This window comes from Mauremys reevesii, linkage group 1, assembly GCF_016161935.1.
Source record: "Mauremys reevesii isolate NIE-2019 linkage group 1, ASM1616193v1, whole genome shotgun sequence".
Lineage (NCBI taxonomy): Eukaryota > Metazoa > Chordata > Testudines > Geoemydidae > Mauremys > Mauremys reevesii.
The window spans coordinates 196,184,277-196,206,622 of NC_052623.1; the positions used below are offsets into that span (position 1 = coordinate 196,184,277).

The 22,346-nt window shown below is 44.4% G+C and overlaps 1 protein-coding gene across 5 annotated transcripts in view; it reads right to left on the reverse strand.

Moving 5' to 3' along the window:
- Positions 1-1,432, reverse strand: part of NECTIN3 (nectin cell adhesion molecule 3) — a 118,430-nt gene extending 116,998 nt beyond the window's left edge. For 2 of the 5 annotated variants that reach the window (XR_005583782.1, XM_039485378.1), the window contains exon 1: positions 1,137-1,413. Coding sequence is in view for 3 of the 5 variants with exons in the window: in XM_039485378.1 (XP_039341312.1) it covers positions 1,137-1,278 (142 nt within the window). In the remaining 2 variants the exon portion in view is untranslated. Of the gene's footprint in view, positions 1-1,136 lie in introns of all 5 variants that reach the window. The other 3 variants (XR_005583781.1, XM_039485361.1, XM_039485353.1) reach the window with 3 other exon arrangements.
- Positions 1,433-22,346: the final 20,914 nt, after the last annotated feature.

Here is a 22,346-nt window from a genome sequence, read left to right on the forward strand (position 1 = left end):
GAACAGGCCGTACCCCCTTTCTTTTCCAACAAGACATTGAGTAATTTCAACCATACTGCCGACCCAGCTACTCTCCGCAAGAGCAGAGTTGGGGGGAGTGTAAATCTCCCACACGTGGCCACATCAAAGCACAGGTGGGTCCCCGTGCTTTAAGCCCTCGCTCTCAGTAACAGCAGCAGATTCAAGGCAAAGGCATGAAGGGGGCGTGTGACCGCTTCGGAGGGGGCAAAACGAGGTTTCCCCGGCAGGGAGGGAGTCTGAACACGTACACCCCCAAAGCAGCTACCCCTGCTAGCAAACGTGGGGCGGGGAGCGTTCAATCGACAGCATCAGAAACAAGGAACATTTCTACCCCTCTGAGAGACACCGTCGCACACGTGCAGAAAACCCACCTCCTCAACTCCCGCAACACACCCGGCTGTGCGCGCTGTGCCGCTGGCTCCTGTTTCTCCAGCCAAGGGGCGAGAGAATCATAAACAGTCCCCCGGGCAGACCCCGGTCCCGACGCCACAAGCTGGTCGGTATCAACTCGCTGTGCCGGGGGGGGGGGGCAAGAAAGGACCCTAGACCCGCAAATAGCGCCCAGCCCCCCGGGCTGTGATTTACAGACCCACGTGCTGAGCTGGGCGGCTGCCGTTACCCCGCGCCCCGCTGTACGCGGAGTCAACTCGGCTCCAGCCACCAGCTGTTCCGGGCCGGAGTCTCTGTTTCGGAAGGGGGCGGGGGGGGGCTGGAGCCGCGCTCGGCAGCTGGCGCCGCGCCAGGCTCCGGCCCCGCGGAGACACCCCGGCTGCGCCCCGCCCGCAGTAACGGTCCCGCCGCCACCGCGACAAGTGGAATCTAAACACAACCCGCGCCCGGCAACAGCGCCCGGCCGCGGCGCCCCGGGAAATCCCCCCGCCGGGAGCCGGGGCAGAGGGCCGGGCTCTCCCGCCCCCACAGACCCGGTGTCCCCCCAGCGCCCACGGGGGGCTCTCGCCAGCCGGGCTCTTCCCGTCCCGCACAGCCCCGCCGGGAGCCAGCCCCGCCCCGCCGCCGCCCCGCTGCAAAAAAAACTTTCGCCGAACTCCGACAACTGCCCCGGCCCCGCCCGCCCGCCCGCAGCCCGGCCCCGCCCGCGGAAAAGTTTCACTCACCGCAGCAGAGCAGCAGCCCCAGCCCCAGCAGCCCCGGGCCGGGCAGCGCCGGGGGCCGCCGCGGAGGGGAGGAGGCAGCATCCGCGGCGGCAGCGGAAAGTTCCCCGCGGGTGGGAGGAGCGGCCGCCGCGGTCCCCGCCATGCTCCGGACTCGGCTCCCAGCCGCCACCGCCGCCGCTACGATCCCAGCCCGCCCCGCTCCCCCGACCAGCCGCCACCGCCTCCCCGCGCCGGGTCTGTGTGTCACTGAGCGGGGAGGCGCAGCGCCCTCCTCGGAACGGGCCGCACCACCCCGCCGGGGGGGGGGAGCCGCTCGCTCCACCGCCTCCTTCTCCCCGGGGCAAACCGTCTCGCCCCCTCCCCCCACCCCGCTCTGCAATGCGCCCGCCCACACCAGGGGTGGTGCAGCCCCCGCCGGCCGAAGGACTAGCGCCGGGAGCTGAGGGGTATCATGGTGTCCTCCCCCCCGGGGGCTTATTGGTACGTCCCGCCCCTCCCCTCTCTTCCCCCTCCCCACTTGCAGCAGCCGCCGCCGGAGGAGGGCTGGGGGAAATCAGTGCTCCTCAGTCACTCACTCCCTCGCCCGCTGGCTGGAGCTGTCCCTCCCTGTGCTGCCTCCCCTGCCTGCTCTGTGTCCTTCTGCCCTCTCGCTCCCCGGGGCACCTTTCTCCGTCCCCCTCGTCCGTCCTTCAACCGGGTCGCCCCCGCCTTCTGCCGACCTTTCCCCCGCACTTCCCCCCAAGTTATTCTGCGGCTTGGTGAGCCTCTCATTTTAGGGGGTGGGAGGGCGGCTTTAGCCCCACATTGTAAAAGCCCCCAGGCTGCACTCAGGAGGACTCTTGAGCAAGCTGGCAGCCGTGTTTCCCCTGTGAGGGGATCCCCTAGGTGAGGAGCTGAAAGACACACAGGCACACCCAGAAACACAGCAGGAGAGAAAAAAAGTGTGCTGTACAGAGCTTCTTCCACGGATCAGCTGTGGGACCCCAGGGCTTCCTCTGCACCAAGTCGTGACATGGCTCCAAGTAACCCACCTGAGCTCAGCAGTGCAGCAAGTGACCACAACTGCTAAGAAATGTGTTTTCTCTTTGGAAATACTTCTAGAAGCTAGCATAAAAATGCTGTGGAATTACAGTGTTTTCAGATACTTCGGAAAAGAGAGAGAGAGGAAAAAGGATGCAGTCAGTATGACAAAGTTAGGTGATAGCTGCTTACTGGATCAACAAATACTTATTTTTGTGGGACATTACTGGCTTTCGATTATGCCAGTCTGGTTTTGACAGCTTTTAAGTTCTGTATTTACACAAAAGATACACAATGGGCAGGAGCAGTGCAAGCTTCCATACACTTCTCCATCAATGTGTCTAAACTTTTATTGGGGGCAACACTTCTAGAGGTGAGAGGATAATTTATTTTCCTTCTCCATTCTTTACTTGGCATCTCTGCTGAGAATACCAACCAGGGTACAAATCTGTGCCAGCTGTAAGGGTTGTTTTGGGATGCACCTGCCCTCCACAAAGTGGTCTGAGACTAAACTCATTTCACACAGTCCATCAAAGACATCGTATGATAACAAGTTTCATTCATTGCTGCTCTAGGGAAACAGATTAGAACTGGCATCAGTGAAAGGCATTGTATCATGTTTCCAATCCCCTTAGCCATCCAGATCTCTTAACAAATACTGTCTTTGAGGAGAGGCCTGTATCTTAAAGATGAAGTAATGATATTTATAAACTATGAAATATGAACAACTCTTATGTTCCTCACATGGATGCTATGGCTACTTTAAAATTTTGGCGCTATTATTTGCTTTCATGGGCCTGATCCTGCAAGATTTTGAGTAATTCCTTCTGGGTGCTAGTAGTAACCTTTAGTCTTGCTGACTTCAGTGGAAATGAAAAGGCTCATCACTTTGTATATTTGGACCCTTTGGGAAAAAGTACTGATGACAGAGAATTACTATGTAGTCTTTACATATGAGGTACAGAAAAGTTTAAGGATGAGCCTAATGATTGATGATTTAAGCATTAGAGAAGCACCATATGTTTTTATTATGTCTTATAATAAATAAAAGTTCACAAAGCTAAATAAAGTTTATAATGTAGAAACATTCAGATCATTAGGGTCCCTTTTTCAGGAATCTGTATTTTTGGTGTCAAATAATATGCATTATTAAATATTAGTCCAATGAAAGTATCATATTATATATCCTGTCAATTTTTCACAACTCCTTATACAGTTAGTTATTTTTACTAACTATAAGCTAATCACAATTTCCCCTTTAGTCTTAAGCCATATAACTTTTCCAACCATTGTTGAATTTTATATATTATGTATTATTTGAGTATCAGATATACATTTCACTATATCTATTAACAACACATTTGTAGTGCTTCCATCCCATATATGTATGCACCAAAAAAAACATAGGAACAGGCACAAATAGAGAAAAACCATGATGTTATTCTTAAGCCTGAAAGCAATACACACACAACTCCTGGGGGCTGATTCTGGCAATGCATAGGAGTCATAAAGGGAGCACAACCCCTGGGGCAGAACTGCTGCTGCACAGAAGTCGGTTAAGACCACCTAATGTTTTCCTATGCAACCTCCTCAACCCCTCATAGCCCCAAAGCAGAATACATGTTGGGGCATGGGGCAAGGAGGGTGTCAGGAGCAGGAGGCAGAGTGTAGCACTAAGCTGCTGAGATTCTTGGCTGTGGCACAGCTCATATGTTATCTGACTAAGGCTGCCATAAATTAGAGCAGACACCACTCAACCTAGAACCCAGGCAGTACAAAGGTGGCAGTGCAAAGGCTGTACCTTCTGTGCCTTGGTACAGAATTTCTCCCATTGATTTGAATGTAATTTCTGTATACAAGGTAATAGGTGTGTTGCCTGATTCAGATAAAAATGCAGACATTTATGACATACAGGTTGAGAGGCCAGTTTCGATGAGGTCTGCATTTGTTTTCTTCATCTGTTTCTGGTGGATTGCCATTGAAAGTCTTCATGGAAAATACAGCAAGGTTTTCATAAACGTATAAGCACCTATGCTGTTGAGAATTCTGGTGGAAACATTCCTATCATCTGATTTTCTAGTTTAGGTTAGATACAGGCTCTACATCATGTATAAGACTGAGTAATTCTCTAAAACCTACTCATGGGTTAAGTTTATCGCACACTCAGAAAACTGTTCATCCAGGCTTCAGCTACATTGAATGTTCACTAATTAACAGGCCTCACTAATTTGTAACTGAAAAACAAAACAAAGATCAGGCAAAGAGTCACTAGAGGCAAATTATTAGCAGCAGTGGACATTCTACATTCAATAACTATTGTGTGTGTAAATTAGCATAACTGATGGGGGTCATTGTTAATCTTTAAAAGTTTTCCTACATCATTTTACTTCTATAGGACATATCCTCAGGGGATGTAAAGCTTTGCCCATGCTGTTTTGAATTACACCAAAGTTGAGCGGATGAGAATCAGGAGAGCTCAGGTACAGTGGAGAATCTAGCCCAAACATGTGCAAACAAGATTGCAGCCTATTTCATTAAAAATAAAATGAATTTTTAAAAAAATGTCAGTGTTGGCCTAGCTCTATTCTAAATTTTAGGGCCTGATTCTTCACTGTATTACTCCAATTTTATGTCACTGTAATTTCATTGAAATCAGTGTAATCCATTACTGCAGTAAAATTGGAGCAATGCCAGTTGTGAATTAGGCACACATGGTCTGATTCTTATTTACACTAAGGGCTCTTCTACACAAGGAAATTGACTGGAATAGCTACAGCAGAATGACTGTACTGCTATAGCTTTGTCTGTATAACTCCGCGTGTTCAGAGCTGGCACTAGGCATAAGCAGACTAAGCAATTGCTTAGGGCAGTGGCTCTCAACCTTTCCAGGCTACTGTACCCCTTTCAAAAGTCTGATTTGTCTTGTGTATCCCCATGTTTCATGTCCCTTTAAAACTTACAAAATCAGACATAAAATACAGCACACTATTACTGAAAAATTGCTTTCTCATTTTTACCATATAATTATAAAATAAATCAATTGGAATATAAATATTTTACTTACATTTCAGTGTATAGTATACAGAGCAGTATAAACAAATAATTATCTATTAAATTTAATTTGTGGTGACTTCACTAGTGCTTTTTATGTAGCCTGTTGTAAAACTAGGCAAATATCTAGATGAGTTGATGTACCACCTGGAAGACCTCTGAGTACCCCAGGGGTACACGTACCCCTGGTTGAGAACCGCTGGCTTAGGGCCCCAAACAGCTCAAGGGGGCCCCCTGTTATTAGTATGTGTTGTGGGGGCATAATATTCCTGCTTAGGGCCCCCAATGGGCTAACACCGGCACTGTCCATGTTATAGTTCATTGTTCTTCATTTTATAACGTTATTCTCCATTCTGGTATAATTACTCAGTTTCCTGAGGTAGACAAGTGCTAAGGCTCCTTTACACTTTCCTTTGTCAATGTAAAAGGGACCTGAAAGTTACATTTAGTAATTACATTTACACCCACTTTAAGGCCCTCTGATGCTTCTAGAAAGGTGTAATGAGGCAGTAGAGTGATTGAAAAAATATTCTTTAGTATTTAGTATGCCATTTGTGACAACTGCTATCAAGTTGCAAACTGCATAAAATTTTCACTTTTTTACATTCCAAAATAACAAAATAGGTTAAGTCTTATTAAAATAAAATTTTATGCCTATTGTGCCTCTCAAGGCCCTTCACAAGAACAAGTGAATATGTCCATACTGGCCAAGGAAATGTTATCATATTTCAATAGAAATGGAGCTAGCCAGTAGGTAACATCTTCTAGTGCCAAATTCATCCCTGTTGTAATCAAATGCCACAGGACTTAATTTGGTCCTTAGATTTTTAGAACATCACTAAAGGTGAATTATCCAGAATAATTCCTTTTACACAGTGTAGTAGTTGACATCTATAAGGCCTACTGGCTCAATCCATGTACATCTGTTGGTCTTGGCATATTGTTAAAAATATATATTTTTTTTAAGTTGGAGGTTGTCCGGTTTAAAACAATCTTTGAGTTCTAGACATTCAGAATACTGTACCTTATTTCAAAACAATTTCCAGTATTTATTTTTTACAGTTTCTATTTGTCCTTCCCCCATTCCCCATTTCCCACCCTCTACTCCCCTCAAAAAAGAAACTAGCTTAATTAGGATTGGGGGTTACTGGCAGGTGTTTTGTCCTTAGACTTTAACCCTTTTGGTCATTTGAAAACAAAGTTCTGAAGCAGTGTGAAATTAGCTTATATGCATAACATTGATGTGACAGCACAAATTCCAGCTGGAATGAAGCGCTATTCACTTCAAGGGGAATTTGTAAATAGATTTGTGACAGCACAATGTGCTTTTTTGAAAAAACTAACTCCCACTCTAATGGATGTGACGGTAGTGGCCTGGCAAAGTTCATGCATCACCACAATGATGATCTTTAAACAAATAAACAAAAAAGCCTCTTTCGACATAAAAACAATGAGGAGTCCTGGTGGCACCTTAGAGACTAACAAATTTATTTGGGCATAAGCTTTCATGGGATATAACCTACTTCATCAGATGCAAGCAGTGGAAAATACAGTAAGCAGGTATAAATATACAGCAAATGAAAAGATGGGAGTTACCTTACCAAGTGGGGGGATCAGGGCTAACAAGGCTAATTCAATTAGGGTGGATGTGGCCCATTCCCAACAGTTGAAAAGAAGGGGTGAATATCAACAGAGGGAAAATTACTTTTTGTAGTGACCCAGCCACCCCCAGTCTTTATTCAGGCCTAATTTGATGGTGTCAAGTTTGCAAATTAATTTCAGTTCTGCAGTTTCTCGCTGAAGTCTGTTTTTGAAGTTTTTTTGTTGAAGAATGGCAACTTTTAAGTCTGTTATTGAGTGTTCAGGGAGATTGAAGTGCTCTCCTACTGGTTTTTGAATGTTACAATTCTTGATGTCTGATTTGTGTCCATTTATTCTTTTGCATAGACACTGTCCGGTTTGGCCAATGTACATGGCAGAGGGGCACTGCTGGCACATGATGGCATATATCACATTGGTAGATGTGCAGGTGAATGAGCCCCTGATGGTGTGGCTGATGTGCTTGGGTCCTATAATAGTGTCCCTTAAATAGATATGCGGACAGAGTTGGCAACAGGGTTTGTTGCAAGGGTTAGTTCCTGAGTTAGTGTTTCTGTTGTGTGGTGTGGAGTTGCTGGTGAGTATTTGCTTCAGGTTGGGGGTCTGTCTGAAGCGAGGACTGGCCTGTCTCCCAAGGACTGTGAGAGTGAGGGATCGTCCTTCAGGATAGGTTGTAGATCCTTGATGATGCGCTGGAGAGGTTTATGTTGGGGGTTGTAGGTGATGGCTAGTGGTGTTCTATTACTTCCTTTGTTGGGCCTGTCCTGTAGTAGGTGACTTCTGGGTACCCTTCTGGCTCTGTCAATCTGTCAATCTGGACACTCAATAACAGACTTAAAAGTGGCCATTCTTCAACAACAAAAAAACTTCAAAAACGGACTTCAACGAGAAACTGCAGAACTAGAATTAATTTGCAAACTTGACCCCATCAAATTAGGCCTGAATAAAGACTGGAGTGGCTGAGTCACTACAAAAAGTAATTTTCCCTCTGTTGATATTCACCCCTTCTTTTCAACTGTTGGGAATGGGCCACATCCACCCTAATTGAATTGGCCTTGTTAGCATTGATCCCCCACGTGGTAAGGCAACTCCCATCTTTTCATGTGCTGTATATTTATACCTGCTTACTGTATTTTCCACTGCTTGCATCTGATGAAGTAGGTTATATCCCACGAAAGCTTATGCCCAAATAAATTTGTTAGTCTCTAAGGTGCCACAAGGACTCCTCGTTGTTTTTACTGATACAGACTAACACGGCTACCCCTCTGAGTTTCAAATGCATAAGATAATCTTTGCTTTCTGTTGTATAGTGTTTCCGTGCTTTGTTAACAGGTAGTTGCATTTCTGTGGTGGTTGAACTAATCCCTATTTTATTTCTAGAGCCAACAGCAGGCTAATTGTGCCCATACACACACCCTGGCAAAACTGCACACATAGTTAAACATTTTCTGTAAGACATATTCTAAAAAGGTCTGCCCAAAATCTTTTCCTGGATGGGAAACCCACAGAAAAGTCTCTGTGTGGGCTTTCTGTCACAACAGTAGTGGACAACAATCCAGCTGGGCCAAGGATTAAACAACATGGTCTGTATATTTATATTGATATGTCTCTCCTGACCTAGTAGTGACCCCTATGGTCAGATCATTCATGAGCCAGTTATGAGAAAATTAGTCCATTCACCACAATGAATAAAATTGGGTTCTTTGTTGGTAAATCATCTTTTTAATGGTATATGTGTACACTTTGGAATCTTTGGATAAAAGATGCTTTATAAACATCACTTGTTATTGTTGTTAACATACAATTAGCATTATGGAAGCCATAATTTTTTATACAAGACAGCACTAATATTTTTATATGACCATTTCCATGCTTACTATCTGCAATATGCTGTAAAATCATCTGGATTGAACTGCCCTTGTAAACTCATGGAGAAATATCTCATAACATTTTAACTGAAATAATAAATTAGCCAATCTTAGACAAGAATAGCAGACAGTTGTCTGCTATTTGGTGTTTCCAAATTCCAGTTGCCCAATATTTATTATGGTGAAGATGACTCGTTTTATTGTTATTTCAATGAAAGACGATCCCTTTAAGGAGAAATCTGAAGGACCATTCACTACTTTTTACAATAACTAGAATACAATTAGAAAACTGTGGTTCACTGGCACACATAGTGGCCTACTTGTCATAGTTTATGCAATATCTTTTCTTTGTCCCAGTAGATTCCTCAAAGTTACCTTTGTATAATGTAATGTAGATAGTGACGACAATAATCCTAACAGTACATTTCATAGCCATGGTCAGAAGTACATATGATCTACCCTCATAAGACACTGAGATTCCCATAGTCTCAGCCAAATAATTTTAAGAATCAAAGCCAAATAATTAAATTTTTCACATGTCTAACAAACAAAAATAAAAAGCAGGGAAACGGAACACTTTCCAATTAGATCTTTCTGATTGCCCTTTATCACACGGAGAAAGGAAACACGAACAGTGAGGAGTCATCTTGAAAGAATGATTACAAATTATATAATACTTCCCCTGTCTTCTTTCTGCTTTGCTTCCCTTTACCATAGTCTCTCTCCTTCTCTTTCTTTAACCATTTATTTGTAATTGTAACATTTTTACATAAATAAATAAATATTGATTAAGCTGACAAAGAAAACAGTATATATATAAAATAATATAAGGTAAATATTTTGTCCTTAAAATACTCATATTTCAGGTACAAGCTATCAATACTTAAGAACTAAAAGAAAGAGAGAAAGACAGTAACATTTATTTTGTTAACTTACACGCTTCAAAAACATTTAAGTGCAGTTGCATAATCAAAAAAAAAAAAAAAAAAGACAATGAGCCAGATCCTCAGCTGTGGCTGAGGAGTACTTGATGCAACTGAGGAATGGTGCAAAGGTACATTTTGCACTCCACTTTGCAGCTGCTGGTCCTTAACTAGTACTAGCTGCCAACAGCCCTAAAGAGCAGTTATAGCAGTTGGGGATTGCTGGGGCATCCCTATACCACAGATTTTTACCCTAGCCAAAGCCCTCTGCACCAGCTGCAGGGAGGGGACAGTGTAGGAGTCTCTATGTCATCACTGTAACAATTGAGGATGGATTCATTATGGAAGAGAGACCCAGTGGGGTGGGATCTTCAAGGTTTAGGGCTCTTTTCCATCTTTAAGCATCACAAAATGGTTGGAGGCCAGGATGTCTCAGGATCAGGGTCATTATGATGGTCCCGAAATTCATAACAGTATGCTTGCTGCTACAATAAATGTTCAATGACAAAAGGAAAACAGCATTAAACCTGCTCTTCGGGAGATCAAAAAGTTCACATACTGGTCCCCAAAGAAAAAGTGATCCAAATGAGATTACAATTTTATAATCTGTATATACACTTCAGAATAATCTTCCAAGTCTCTTTACTAACTTGATTTCCCTCTTAGAAATGGCCTGTTTCTGAACCATTAAGAGGATGGGAGCAGGATTGTCATTGGGAGCAGGGTTGAGACCTTATACATCAGAGTAACTATTGGTTTCTGTGAAGTTACTCCTGCTTTTTGCTTTTGTGAGAGTAGAATCAGGCTCAGTATCTTTCTGTGCAGCTTACCTTAATTCTGTTTGTCCTTTGTTTACACTTCCTTGCTTCATTTTCACAACTATTTCCCTTTCAGTCTATTAATTATCAAAGTGTTTATTCTCCATTTTTAGAAATGAGAAAATTTTGGCTAGGTTTTGACCCTTGGCCCCTGTACCATCTTATTATTTTGCTCTCCTCTGCTTTCCCTCTGCCTAATGGTCCATTGCTTGTTAGGTACAGCAGGGATTCCACAGTGTGATGGAGTGGAGTAGACTGACATAAAAATTGTGCCTGCGTGTATCCTAGGAACGTGGCTTGAATCTATAATGTGTAAAAGACACATTATCAAAGTAGGGTCACTAGGTGAATACAACAACATACTATATACCTCCTGCGCTCATCCATGTTTTGTACTTGAAGGCCATATTAACTTCTATGACTTCAAAACGGTGTATAACACCAAAGCATGCTTAGAGTTCAATAAAAAAATCATAGTTCAGTAAGAAAAATGTAGCTTTATTATAGTTGTACATTTCTCCAGTTATAGATCAGAATAAATTGGAGTTTCTATTATTAAATTTTTGAACTGCCATAAAAATTAGCTCTAGGCTGGAGCAAAGTCAAGGTTTCATCCTGGGAATTAACTTTCCAGCAAATTTTTAATTTTTCAATTTGATTCTTTTAAAACTGCATGAATGCAAAAAAAGAAATGGAAGTTTATTAAATGTTTATTTTTGCACTCATGCATATGTAACTGAGGTCAGTATTTTTCTCTTCCATTTTAAATATGACAAATGAGTAGCCTATAATGTGATTTATTTGCTTCTGATATTCTGAAAAATTTTGAAAAGTGAAGGAAAGTTGTTAAAATGTAAAAACTAGTCACTACACACAGGCAGTATTTCTTTTCTATAGAGATTTTTAATAGAAATTTTCATTAGGCAGTGTATAAATTCTCTAAAGACTTGTCTACTCACAAACTTGCATCGGTTTAACTAAAGGTGTGTTTTTAAACCAAGTGAATTTAACTGGTGCAAATTTGTGTGTAGAAATTTGTCTTGAAGTTTAAGGGCTTGTTTACACTTGTATCACTTTAACTATACTGGTATAGATAAACTGATACAACCCTCCTAGTGTGAATGCAGTTATGCTGGTATCAAGATGCTTATACCAGTATAGATTATTCCTGTAAGGGAAAGAGAATATGCTATATGAGTGCCAGGTACCTTTATAGCAATATAAAGTGTCCACAATAAGGGCTGTACCCATATAACTGTTTCAGTAAGACATCAGACTCCAAACAAAAATAGTCATACCAGTACAAAAACCGTGTGTAGACAAGAACTAAGACTGGGGTGTTTCAATTGACCATAATTCACTAAAAATGGATTGCTAATTCATTAAAAACAGATAAAACTAATCAAAGATTAACCACTGAAATCAGAGTGTCTACACTTGTATGTGTGGACTGCTTTCCTCTGCTGGTGGGACATCGGACTTGCTTGTAATACCATGTTACCCTCCCGTGACTGCAGCAAGGATAGAGGCCCCAGTTTGGCAAGGAATTTAAGCACAAGTGTAACTTTAGGAATGGGGCTATCCCACTGAAATCAATGGGAGCACTCCCCTGCTTGTAGTTATGTACCTTGCTCAATAAGAACAATAAGCTGAAATACTATTAAACAACATGAATGTTTCACAGGTTACTGCTAGTGCCTCAGAAATGTCCTTCAGCAGCAAATTCCAAAGGCTGATTGCATATTTTATTAAGGTATTTTTTTGTCTGTTCATTTCTATCCCACCAAGCTCAACAGCATGTCACCTGGGATCAACACAGCAGTAGCTGTTTTATTTTAGTCTCTGTAATTCTGTTTTAGTATATCCACCCCATCCTTACTCCTAAGCATAAGGTATCTCTTATTTTACACTGTGGATTCAGGAAAGCCTAACAGCCTTAAATCTGAATCTCCTGACTTTTGATGGTTACATCCCAATCTTAACATTTTTCCCCATTCATTTCACTTTTGTACTCTAAAGTGCCCCGTTAAAGTCTGCTCTGCAGTGAAAGAGATGATTAGATAGATAGATAGATAGATAGATAGATTTTTTTTGTGAAAAAGAACTTATAACTCATCCACACCAGTGGGGTTTCCGAAATGTGAAAGAAAAACAATGAGACACAATAATCCACACTTTGTACGTGAAAAAAAAAAGGCTAGTGTTTATTTGTTCATTTATCCTCTGTGGTAGTTCTGAGTATAATGGGTGAAATAAAAAGCACAATTGAGAAAAATAGTTTTGTTAAAAAAAGAAATGAATCCTTTCTTTTATATAAATATCCATAACATTTTATTTATGGATCATATAGTCCCAAATATTACTGTCTCTCTTTCCCCACATATAGTCACTCTAAATAAAAATTACATACACACAAAGTGATGACACAGATACTGGATAAATTGCCAAGCCATGTAATAAAAGATGTTTATCATACCTATTTGACCATCTCCCCCAAGCTTATTCCTACACCCCAAACCCTAAACCAGCTTCAAAAACCTGCCATTATAAAAAGTTAAATTATCAGAACGTCTCCTTTTTACTCACAGCATTTGGAATCTCCCTCTACCTCCCTGAAAAAAAATAAATTACTTAGCCATTAGAGGCAGGAATGGCAGTATTCAGACCTGTATCAGTGACAGCTTTAAGTTCAAATAACTTTTGACACTGCAGGGTAAAAACAGGGGCCTTGATTCTCTGCTGCCCTGTACCATGCTGTGGAGAGCATTAAGGTATGTGCTGCATTTATATTATTTTAGGTATGAGGTATATGGATAGTAAAGTATGTATTTGGAGGGGGGATAGTGGTTTGAAACCTGAAGACTCATAGCCTGCCCAGAATGTGGGAGGAAGGACAGTTGGAGAAGGAGTAGGGAGACTTGCCAGCTGGAGGTGGTTTGGGATACTCTTGTGTTGAAGTTACCAAGGAAAGTCTCTTCAGACCCCAGAGACTGGTCTATAAAGAATGATTGAGGTCCTGGCTGCTGAGAGGGTGGATCCAACTGAGACTCTGTGGAAGCCTGAAGTTTGATTTTCCAGGGCTTTAAAAGGACAGATGATTGGTACTATAATTTTAATTGTATGTAATAAATTACAGATTTATTAATTCAGTCTAGAGTAGAGCTGCGATGAATGGGGATTTCTTCAGTGGCTTTTGAAGAATATCCCCCACCCCTATCAGGAGAACCTCCTTCTCTCCTTCCTTGTAACAATGGTGCAGATGGAGGCATTCCCTAAGGTAAAAGTACCAAGTCAGAAGCTTAGTGATGGCAGCAGGTAACCAAGACCATGTCACAGAAAATCCAGGGTTGTGACACTTGGGCAGCTATCTATGGTTGTGCGATATGGGTATAAAATGCTATCATTCTGACATGGTAGTATTTTATACCAACTTTGCACTGACATAAAGGACTACACATAAGGTTAAGATTTTGTGTCAGTTATTTCTAGTAAAAGTCACAGACAGGTCATGGCAGGGCCGTCCTTACCCATACACAAAGTACGCAGCTGCGTAGGGCACCAGGAAATTGGGGCACAAAATTTCCTGGTGCCCTGCGCAACCACGTACTGCTCCAGCCCCTCTTCTGCCCTGCCCTGCCCCTTTCCTGCTCCAGCTCTGCCCCTGCCCAGCCCTGCCCCACCCCCACCCCCACCCCCTGAGCTCTGCAGCAGGGCCAGGGCTGCACTCACCAGTGGTGGAAGTACAGAGACCCGGCCCCTGCCGCGCTGCCGGTGAGTGCTGGGGGGTGGTTCCCCCCTGTTCCTCCAAGCCAGCCCTGCCCCCACTGCGGAGGCCTGGGGCCCACTCCTCGCACACTCCCCCCAGGTGAGAGCTGTGAAGGGCCCCAGAATAGCTAGGGACGGCCCTGGGTCATGGCCAATGAAAAAGAATTCAGAGAAGCCCGAGCTTCCCCAGGATGGGGCTGAAGCCCTAGTCCCACAGCCAGGGAGCCAGGGACTGAGAGCCAAAGCTGTGCTTCCTGCCCAAGGGAGCTGACAGTTGGAGCCCAACTGCCCGGGACTGACAGTCAAAGCCCTGAAGTCACAGAGATCACAAAAAGTCATGGGATCTGTGACCTCTGTGACTGACTTGTAGCCTTAACTATACACAATGCAGGACAAAAGAGAATCAAACCTAGGCCCTTTATTTATTTATTTGGAAAGAAAAGATTTCATATTCCCAATGGAAGACACATTATTGCTTCTATCCCTGGATGCCCATGGTATTGAACTTTAATATTCTGACATTTTTATGTACTGAAAGGCTATTTTAGGTCAAAGTTGAAGGTGTTTTAAATTTATGAACTATATTTTTTCTCTCTCCGAGAGTCTGTACTGTCAAACACATGGTAACTACGGCAGCAGCTGTAGGGATACAAAAAGTAGTCCCGCTACCATTATTTTTAAATTACCTAAAATGTTTCAAAAAGACATTTTGTTTTTCTGTAAAATCCATGGAGAACACATGATAATACGTTTTACAAAGGTTTTACTGACATGAGTTTGGGATGACCTGCTTTCATGACTTCGTGAACAATTTGGCAATTCCCATCCACTTCAATAGGGTCCTCCAAAATGAATGTCAGCACAAAAATTGACCCAAATGGTTTATCCTTCTTCAGTGAGAACTAGAAAACCAGCCATATTGTGGAAGCACGAACAGTTCCACTGGAATGCATAGAGATAGAATAGTTTCACACTTGGATAAACACAAAAATAGATGAACCAATTTCGCTCAGACGCTCCATGGGTAAGTGGCTAAGACTGATATCAAAGGTCCAGTCCTATATTCCTTAGCTATAATTAGGTCACACAATGATAATAATCCAAAGTCACTACCATCTGATGGCCATTCATTAGCTGCATGAAATGTGACAGTAGTCTCAGTCCATTTTCTCATGCCTACGAATCCCCATCACTAAAAAGGGCCTGAGATATGATGGTGATGGGTGCCGGTGTAAAAATCAATCCAAGAAAACATATTACCTCTCTTACCTTGTCTCTCTAATGTAAAATTCTAGACAGATAGACATAACACCATTAAAATGAGCATGAACTGATATTCCAAAGGAAAGAGAATGAACTGTCATGGCAAGTCAACTGTCCTTTCACCCCTAGAGATAGTACTTGCAGAAAGGATTTAGACCAGAAGTTCTCAAACTGTGGGTCAGGACCCCAAAGTGGGTCACAACCCAGTTTTAATGGGGTCTCCAGGGCTTGCATCAGACTTGCTGGGGCCTGGGGCTGCAGCCCAAGCCCCACCACCCAGGGTCAAAGCTGAAGTTCAAGGACTTCAGCTCTTGGGCTTTGGCCCCCTGCCTGAGGCAGTGGGGCTTGATCTTTGGCTTTGGCCCCCTTGCATGGGGCAGCAGGGCTCTGGATTTGGCCCCCTGCCTGGGGCAGTGGGGCTCAGGCGGGCTCACCTTTGGTCCCCACTCCTGGGGTTGTGTAGTAATTTTTGTTGCCAGATGAGAGTCACATGAAGTTTGAGAACCCCTGATTTAGACATATCAGCTGGCAGTATGTGGAAGGTGGCCGTGTCAGTATCTTCATTATGCCCGTTCTGTGAATAAACAGAAGACATTACTTTCTAATACTGTATGTGTGAAATAAGTGGAAAATATTATAAATAATGTACTGTGCAACTGTTTTATAGAAGGAAAAATGCTACAGTCATTAATTCAATCTATGATACACAGAGATTTATAGAAAAGCTTTAAATATTTATATGCCTTTCTCCATTAATGCATAAGTGTATCTTTTAAGAGTTAAGGGCACAGAGTTAGAAGTGAGACAGTAATTTATGGTTTTATAGTTAAGCATTGCAAGAGGAATATTTCTTGGTTTCTAAATGAAATAGGATTATGACTATAGGCTAGACATCATTCTAACTGTGTGATCCACATATATAGTAGCTATTACTTTGTTTATCTTATACCCTGATCCTGCAATGACATATGCATGTGTTTAACTTTATACACAGAGTAGTCTCATTGACTACAACAGGACTACTTGTGCATGTGAAGTTAAGCATGTGTGTAATTCTTAACAGAAATGGGGCCTTCATCTGTCCTAATGTCTATTGTTGCTGTTCCATTTTAGGGCATGCATCCATTATAATTGGAGTGTTTAGTCACAACTATAGGCACTAATATGCTGCCTAAGCATTTCCTCTCTATATCACTGTTCTGAGTCATTCATAACTCCCTAAAGTTTTCACCTATCAGAATTAAATTTTCCAGACCCCAAATATTATTTTTTTTATTTGGAGAGAGAGAGAGAGAGAGAGAGAGAGAGAGGAGGACAAGCCAAATTAAGATCATATTGGGAAGATAAAATTCATTTCGTACTTAAAAGAATTGGAAATAGTCCAGTCTATGAAGTCAAAGCAGATGGAAAAGGATCTGTTAGAGTTCTTCATCGCCTTTCCTTGTGACTCCTTACCATTGGCTATAACACCACCCTCTCTACACCACCATAGAGGAAGACATAGAGAACAAGGAAAAATAGTGCAAAGAGAGATCAAAATGAGGACAAGAATTTAGACAGCATTGATTCTGATGCTGAGAGTGAAGATCAACTACATTATGTAATGATAGTGGATATTGTCCATGGCTGAGAAGCTCTGAATCCAGAGACAGAAACATTTTATGTATGTCTGGAAAATGTGAATGTTGCTGATCTGGTAAACTTGGAAAGTGCTGATAGGACTGTGTGAATGGTGTGATATTTGTGCCAACCACTGAAAGACTTGAATGCCAAAACAAGGCCATGGAAGTTGAAACCATAATATTGCACAAGTGCATGTAATAGAGCACATGAGGGAAGATTATCATCATTCACTGGCATTCAAAGTTGTCCAGCTAGAGAGAGGAGATCTTCAAAGACACTGACCTATGAACATTGAGGGTCTACACTGCAATTAAACGCTAGCTGCTAGTCCCTGTGAGCTGACTTGGGCTCATGGGGCTTGGACTCTGGGTCAGTTTAATTGCAGTGTAGATGTTCAGGCTCAGGCTGGAGCCCTGGCTCAGGGACCCCATGATTGGGGAGGGTCCCACAGTCTAGGCTTCAGCCCAAGCCCCAACATCTACACAGCAATTTTTAGCCCCACAGCTAGTCAGCTGACCTGAGCCACGGGATTTTTATTCCAGTATAGACGTGCCCTTAAGGTCACCTACTTATTAGTGTTTAATCCAATTTTTGGACTGGTGAATGCACCATGAGGTTATCCTCCAGTTTGCTAAATGCCATACCAAGTACCTTTTTCCGTATCTTATTGTGCATTCTATTCAAGACTGATATAATCTTGGTAAATGAAGTGACATTGATTTATGCTAAGGATATTGGTCTAAATCAAGTTTTTTATAGCTCTGGATGATTTGTTGTTATATTTATTTAGAAGCTGTGTTTCTCAATAGCTTGCTATATTGCCAATGACTTTGAATTACATGATCATATAGGAAGCATTATTTAATAAAATGTTAATATCATTGGGAATTTAAACAGTTCTGTTGGCTGTTGAGTTGCCACAATTGCCACAGACCCTGAGCGTAGAATATATTGAAGAGAAATGCAGACGTTTCCATCCTTTGTTATCACAGCTTGTGAAAGAAAAGAGAGACAAAGATGCACCTGAAAACAACTGTTATGAGCTTGTGAAATTTGTGGACAAATGAATGGACTGCATGTTATAATTTGTTAATAGAAATGTTGGGATATTACACTTATGGGGGGAAGCAGGGCCGGTGCAAGGATGTTTCGCGCCCTAGGTGAAACTTCCACCTTGCGCCCTCCCCTACCCCGCGCCCCCGCCATGAGGCACTCCCCCAGTCCGCCCTGAGCCCCCCCCCATGGCAGCTCCCCCCCTCCGCCCTGAGGCGCCCTGCGGCAGCTCCCACCCCTCACCCTCCGCCCTGAGGCACCCCCCCCCCCGCCTAGGGTGACCAGATGTCCCGATTTTATCGAGACTGTCCCAATATTTGCTTGTTTGTCCCGCATCCCGACCAATGTTAGGTCGGGACACTGGACAAACAAGCAAAGGCTCCGGAGCCCAGAAGGGCTCGCGCCCTCCCCCGTCCCCTTCTTCCCCCATTGGCTCCCTCCCCAAATCCCCGCCTCTTGCCAAGCACGCCATGCCCAGGAGACGCAGGGGAGTGCGGGGCCGGGGTGAGTGTGAGTCCAGCCTGGCCCCGAGCAGGCAGGACTCTGGCGCGGTACCTGGAGGGAGAGCAGGGGGCGGCCTGCGGGGCCAGGCGGCGGCTGTTCTCCCCACCTGGGCAGTGGGACTTGGGAGCAGCCACTGCTGCAGCTCCCACTGCCGCGGGGGGAGGAAGTGGCCAAGCATGTGGCGCTCGGTGGCTGCGGCTTTGGCAGCCACGAGGCCGGGCCTGCTGCGGGGACCCAGCAGCGCGCACGCTGCGCCCAGCCCCTGGCCAGTCGCGTCTGGGCTGGCTGCCCAGCTGGTGCAATCCCGCGGCGGAGGCATCGGCAGCCCAGCCCCGTTTGTTCCCCTGCAGGACCCGAGCGAGATGGGGGGCTGGGGCCTGCTGTCCCCACTCTGGGGCCGCCCGCGGGATTGCACCAGCTGGGAAGCCAGCCCAGACGCAATTGGCCAGGGGCTGGGCACAGCGTGCATGCTGCTGGGTCCCCGCAGCAGGCCTGGGTTCGAGGGGTTCGTGGGCACCAGAGCTGCAGCCGCCGAGCTTGGCCAGTGGCCGCTTCCTCCCCCCGCGGCAGTGGGAGCTGCAGCAGTGGCTGCTCCCGAGTCCTGCTGCCCAGGTGGGGAGAATAGCTACCGCCTGGCCCCGCAGGCCACCCCCTACTCTCCCTCCAGGTACCGCGCCCGAGTCCTGCCTGCTCGGGGCCTGGCCAGACTCACACTCACCCCGGCCCCGCATTCCCCTGAGTCTCCTGGGCCTCCCTCCGCAAGTGCGGAGGGAGGAGGAATCGGGGGTAGGGGATTTTTTTTTTGCTCTGCCGCCATTTTTTTCCCCTCTGCCCCTGCCCCGCCCCTCCGCGTCCCGATATTTGACCTGGGTGATCTGGTCACCCTACCCCCGCCCCAGCTCACCTCTGCTCCGTCTCCACCCCGAGCATGCCATCGCTGCTTCACTTCTCTCACCTCCCAGGCTTGCGGTACCTAAGCTGATTGGCGCCACAAGCCTGGAAGGCGGGAGAAGTGAAGCTGCCACAGCGTGCTCGGGGAGGAGGTGGGGCAGGGGTGAGCTAGGGCGGGGAGTTCCCCTGCGTGCCGCTCCCCCCTTACTTGCTGCAGGTGGCCCTCCCCGCACTCCCTTGCCCCAGCTCCGCCTAAATGCCAGCAGCGACCAGGGCGGCTGAAGATCCGGCCACCGTGGTCGCTGCCAAAGAAAATCGCGCCCCCCAAATCCTAGCACCCTAGGCGACCACATAGGTCGCCTAAATGGTTGCACCGGCCCTGGGGGGAAGTGTAGCACTCATAAGGAAATGCCAGGGTTATATTTACCTACATCCTGTCCCTGTAAAGAGTGGGGGCACTGCTGAAGACGTCAAAGGTCACAGCTCTGGAGAGAGGAGTGTGGATGGGGCAACAGAATTTGATGTCCTCTGAAAGGACGCAGCAACAATGGAGTTTGTGCAAGCGACATTTGTCTGTGTTTGGCTACTAAGCTTAATAAAACTCCCACCTTGAAACTGTCTCTAGTCAGGGAGTGTAACCTATACATCTTATAAAGTGGGCAGAAGGGTCTGTAATTTTGTGGCAGAATTCTCCTGTTGACTTGCTCTTTTAGCAAATGTTAGACATAGTGAGGTTGTGCTAGCGTAAGTGGGAATGGAACTTGGAGCATTGTCTTCTGTTTAGATTGTGAGTAAATGTGAAAGTGATGCACTGACCCACCATTAAGTATTCCATCTACCACTGCACAGAGTGCAAAATACTCTCACTTAGGTGACATTTTACTAGTGCTCATGCCCTGTGTTGGCCATCTGCACTGAGGTGAATGTCACCTTTTGGTAATTAAGACTCTTAAGTAATAATTACATTACTACTATTAGGTATAATTGTTTTGGAATTGTCTATGTAGCACCTCAAGCCCCTTCATAAATAAAAATACCTCTTTATCCCTTTGGGTTACCAATAATGAATTGGAGTTTCCACATACCAACTTTTTCACATTTGTGTGGAAGGAAACCTGCAGGGATTAGTCCTAATATCTTAAAGCTTGGTGTGGAGTGGTGGGTGTGTCCCTGCCTCATTTCCACTTATGGCTATCAATAAATTCACATGTATATATTGAAGGGGGGGGAACTAGGTTATTTAAACAAAGGGTGAACAAAGATGCAAGCAAGTTCTCCCCCCACCCCCATGTCCTAGCTGACATGGAGGGGAGCAAGTTAATATTAGTCTCTATCCTCTATATGAGCCCATCTGTCTCCTCTGTTGAAGCTCTTCACTAGTAAGGCCCTCTGACCCAGGACCCTGTTCTGGAGTTAGGCCTCCTGCTGTCACCTGGGTATGGAAAGGCACTGCAGTGATTCCACTATTTTTGTAGGCTCTAAATTTGCTTAATGGTTTCACTTAACTGATGTTGACTACCTTACAGGTGGCTTCTTATTTTGTTCCTCCCTGGAGCATATAGTCCATTAGTACTGAGGCAGGTCTCTGGGGCCAAGTTTTCCATATTAAGGGTTGAGTCTGCTGAAGTTTTGGAGGTTCTAGTAATTATCAGTCTTCTTTCCATGTTGAAGAACTCCCCAGAATTAATTTTAAACATGCTTGGATAGAGACTGATATTCTTTAATGACACGCTCTGCGTAGCCTGTTCATTTTCTTAACTATGAACTCCAGGACTGTCAATCACTGAAACACACACAAGTCTGATTCTCTCTCTCTCTCTCTCTCTCACACACACACACACACACACACACACACACACGGTTAGTGTAAAAAATTTAACCCTTCCTAGAGTTTGCGCTTAACTGTTAACATAAACAACCACCACCCCTCGGCCTAAATTTCATATTGAGCTTGGCTTGTCCCTAGAATTTCTCCATACAGGAACAATCTATCCCAACCCTTAATTCCCTCTCCCCAGAAAGTGATACTCCAACCCCTCTTATATCCTGGTTAGAGTTAACTAGATTCACCTGCCTTTTTGAGTCAACAAAAATTATGTCCTTCCACCTTGTTAAAGGCCACATCTAGAAAAATACACCTCGTGCTTGGAATTGTCTTGACAAATCCCTCAGTTCAGCTGCAGCATCAAACACAATTCCTATTTTTTGCACTAAGTTAGCTAAAATCATAATATTCCTGAGCCAAATGCATATAGTATTTACTTATTCACAAGGGTTGCATGGGGAGAGCTTAAAGACTAGGAGAGCTATGCACAGTGACAAATGGTTACAATAGCTTTTACAGGTCTCATTCTAGGTGTTATCTTGTGTTAGTGTAATAAAGATGTGACATATATGAGTGCTGGTAAGACACTGAAGTTTATCGTGTGAACTCAGGCACTTGACAATGGTCAGTATTACAGAATGTTAATATCCCTGTCACATGATAGGGTCAGTATTGACTGACTCCAGTGGCTACTGTTACAGTTATCACCTTTCTGAGTTTGTCAGATGGGACCAACTTTACCACCACCCAACCAGGAGCTCTACCATGAGATGCAACAATGCAGCATCATGACATTTTTGACACACTATGACAATTTTCCATTAAAAAAGAAAAGGAAACACCCGACCAAGTTGTGATGGAGCATGATGACATTTAATAAGTCTCAACAGTGATTTCAGGACATTTGAAAGTCCCCTAAGCTTGTGGGAAATGGGATGATCTTAATATAATGAGGATGATACCACCAATAGCAGAACCTGAGGTATTTTGAATTGATGGTATGGTGA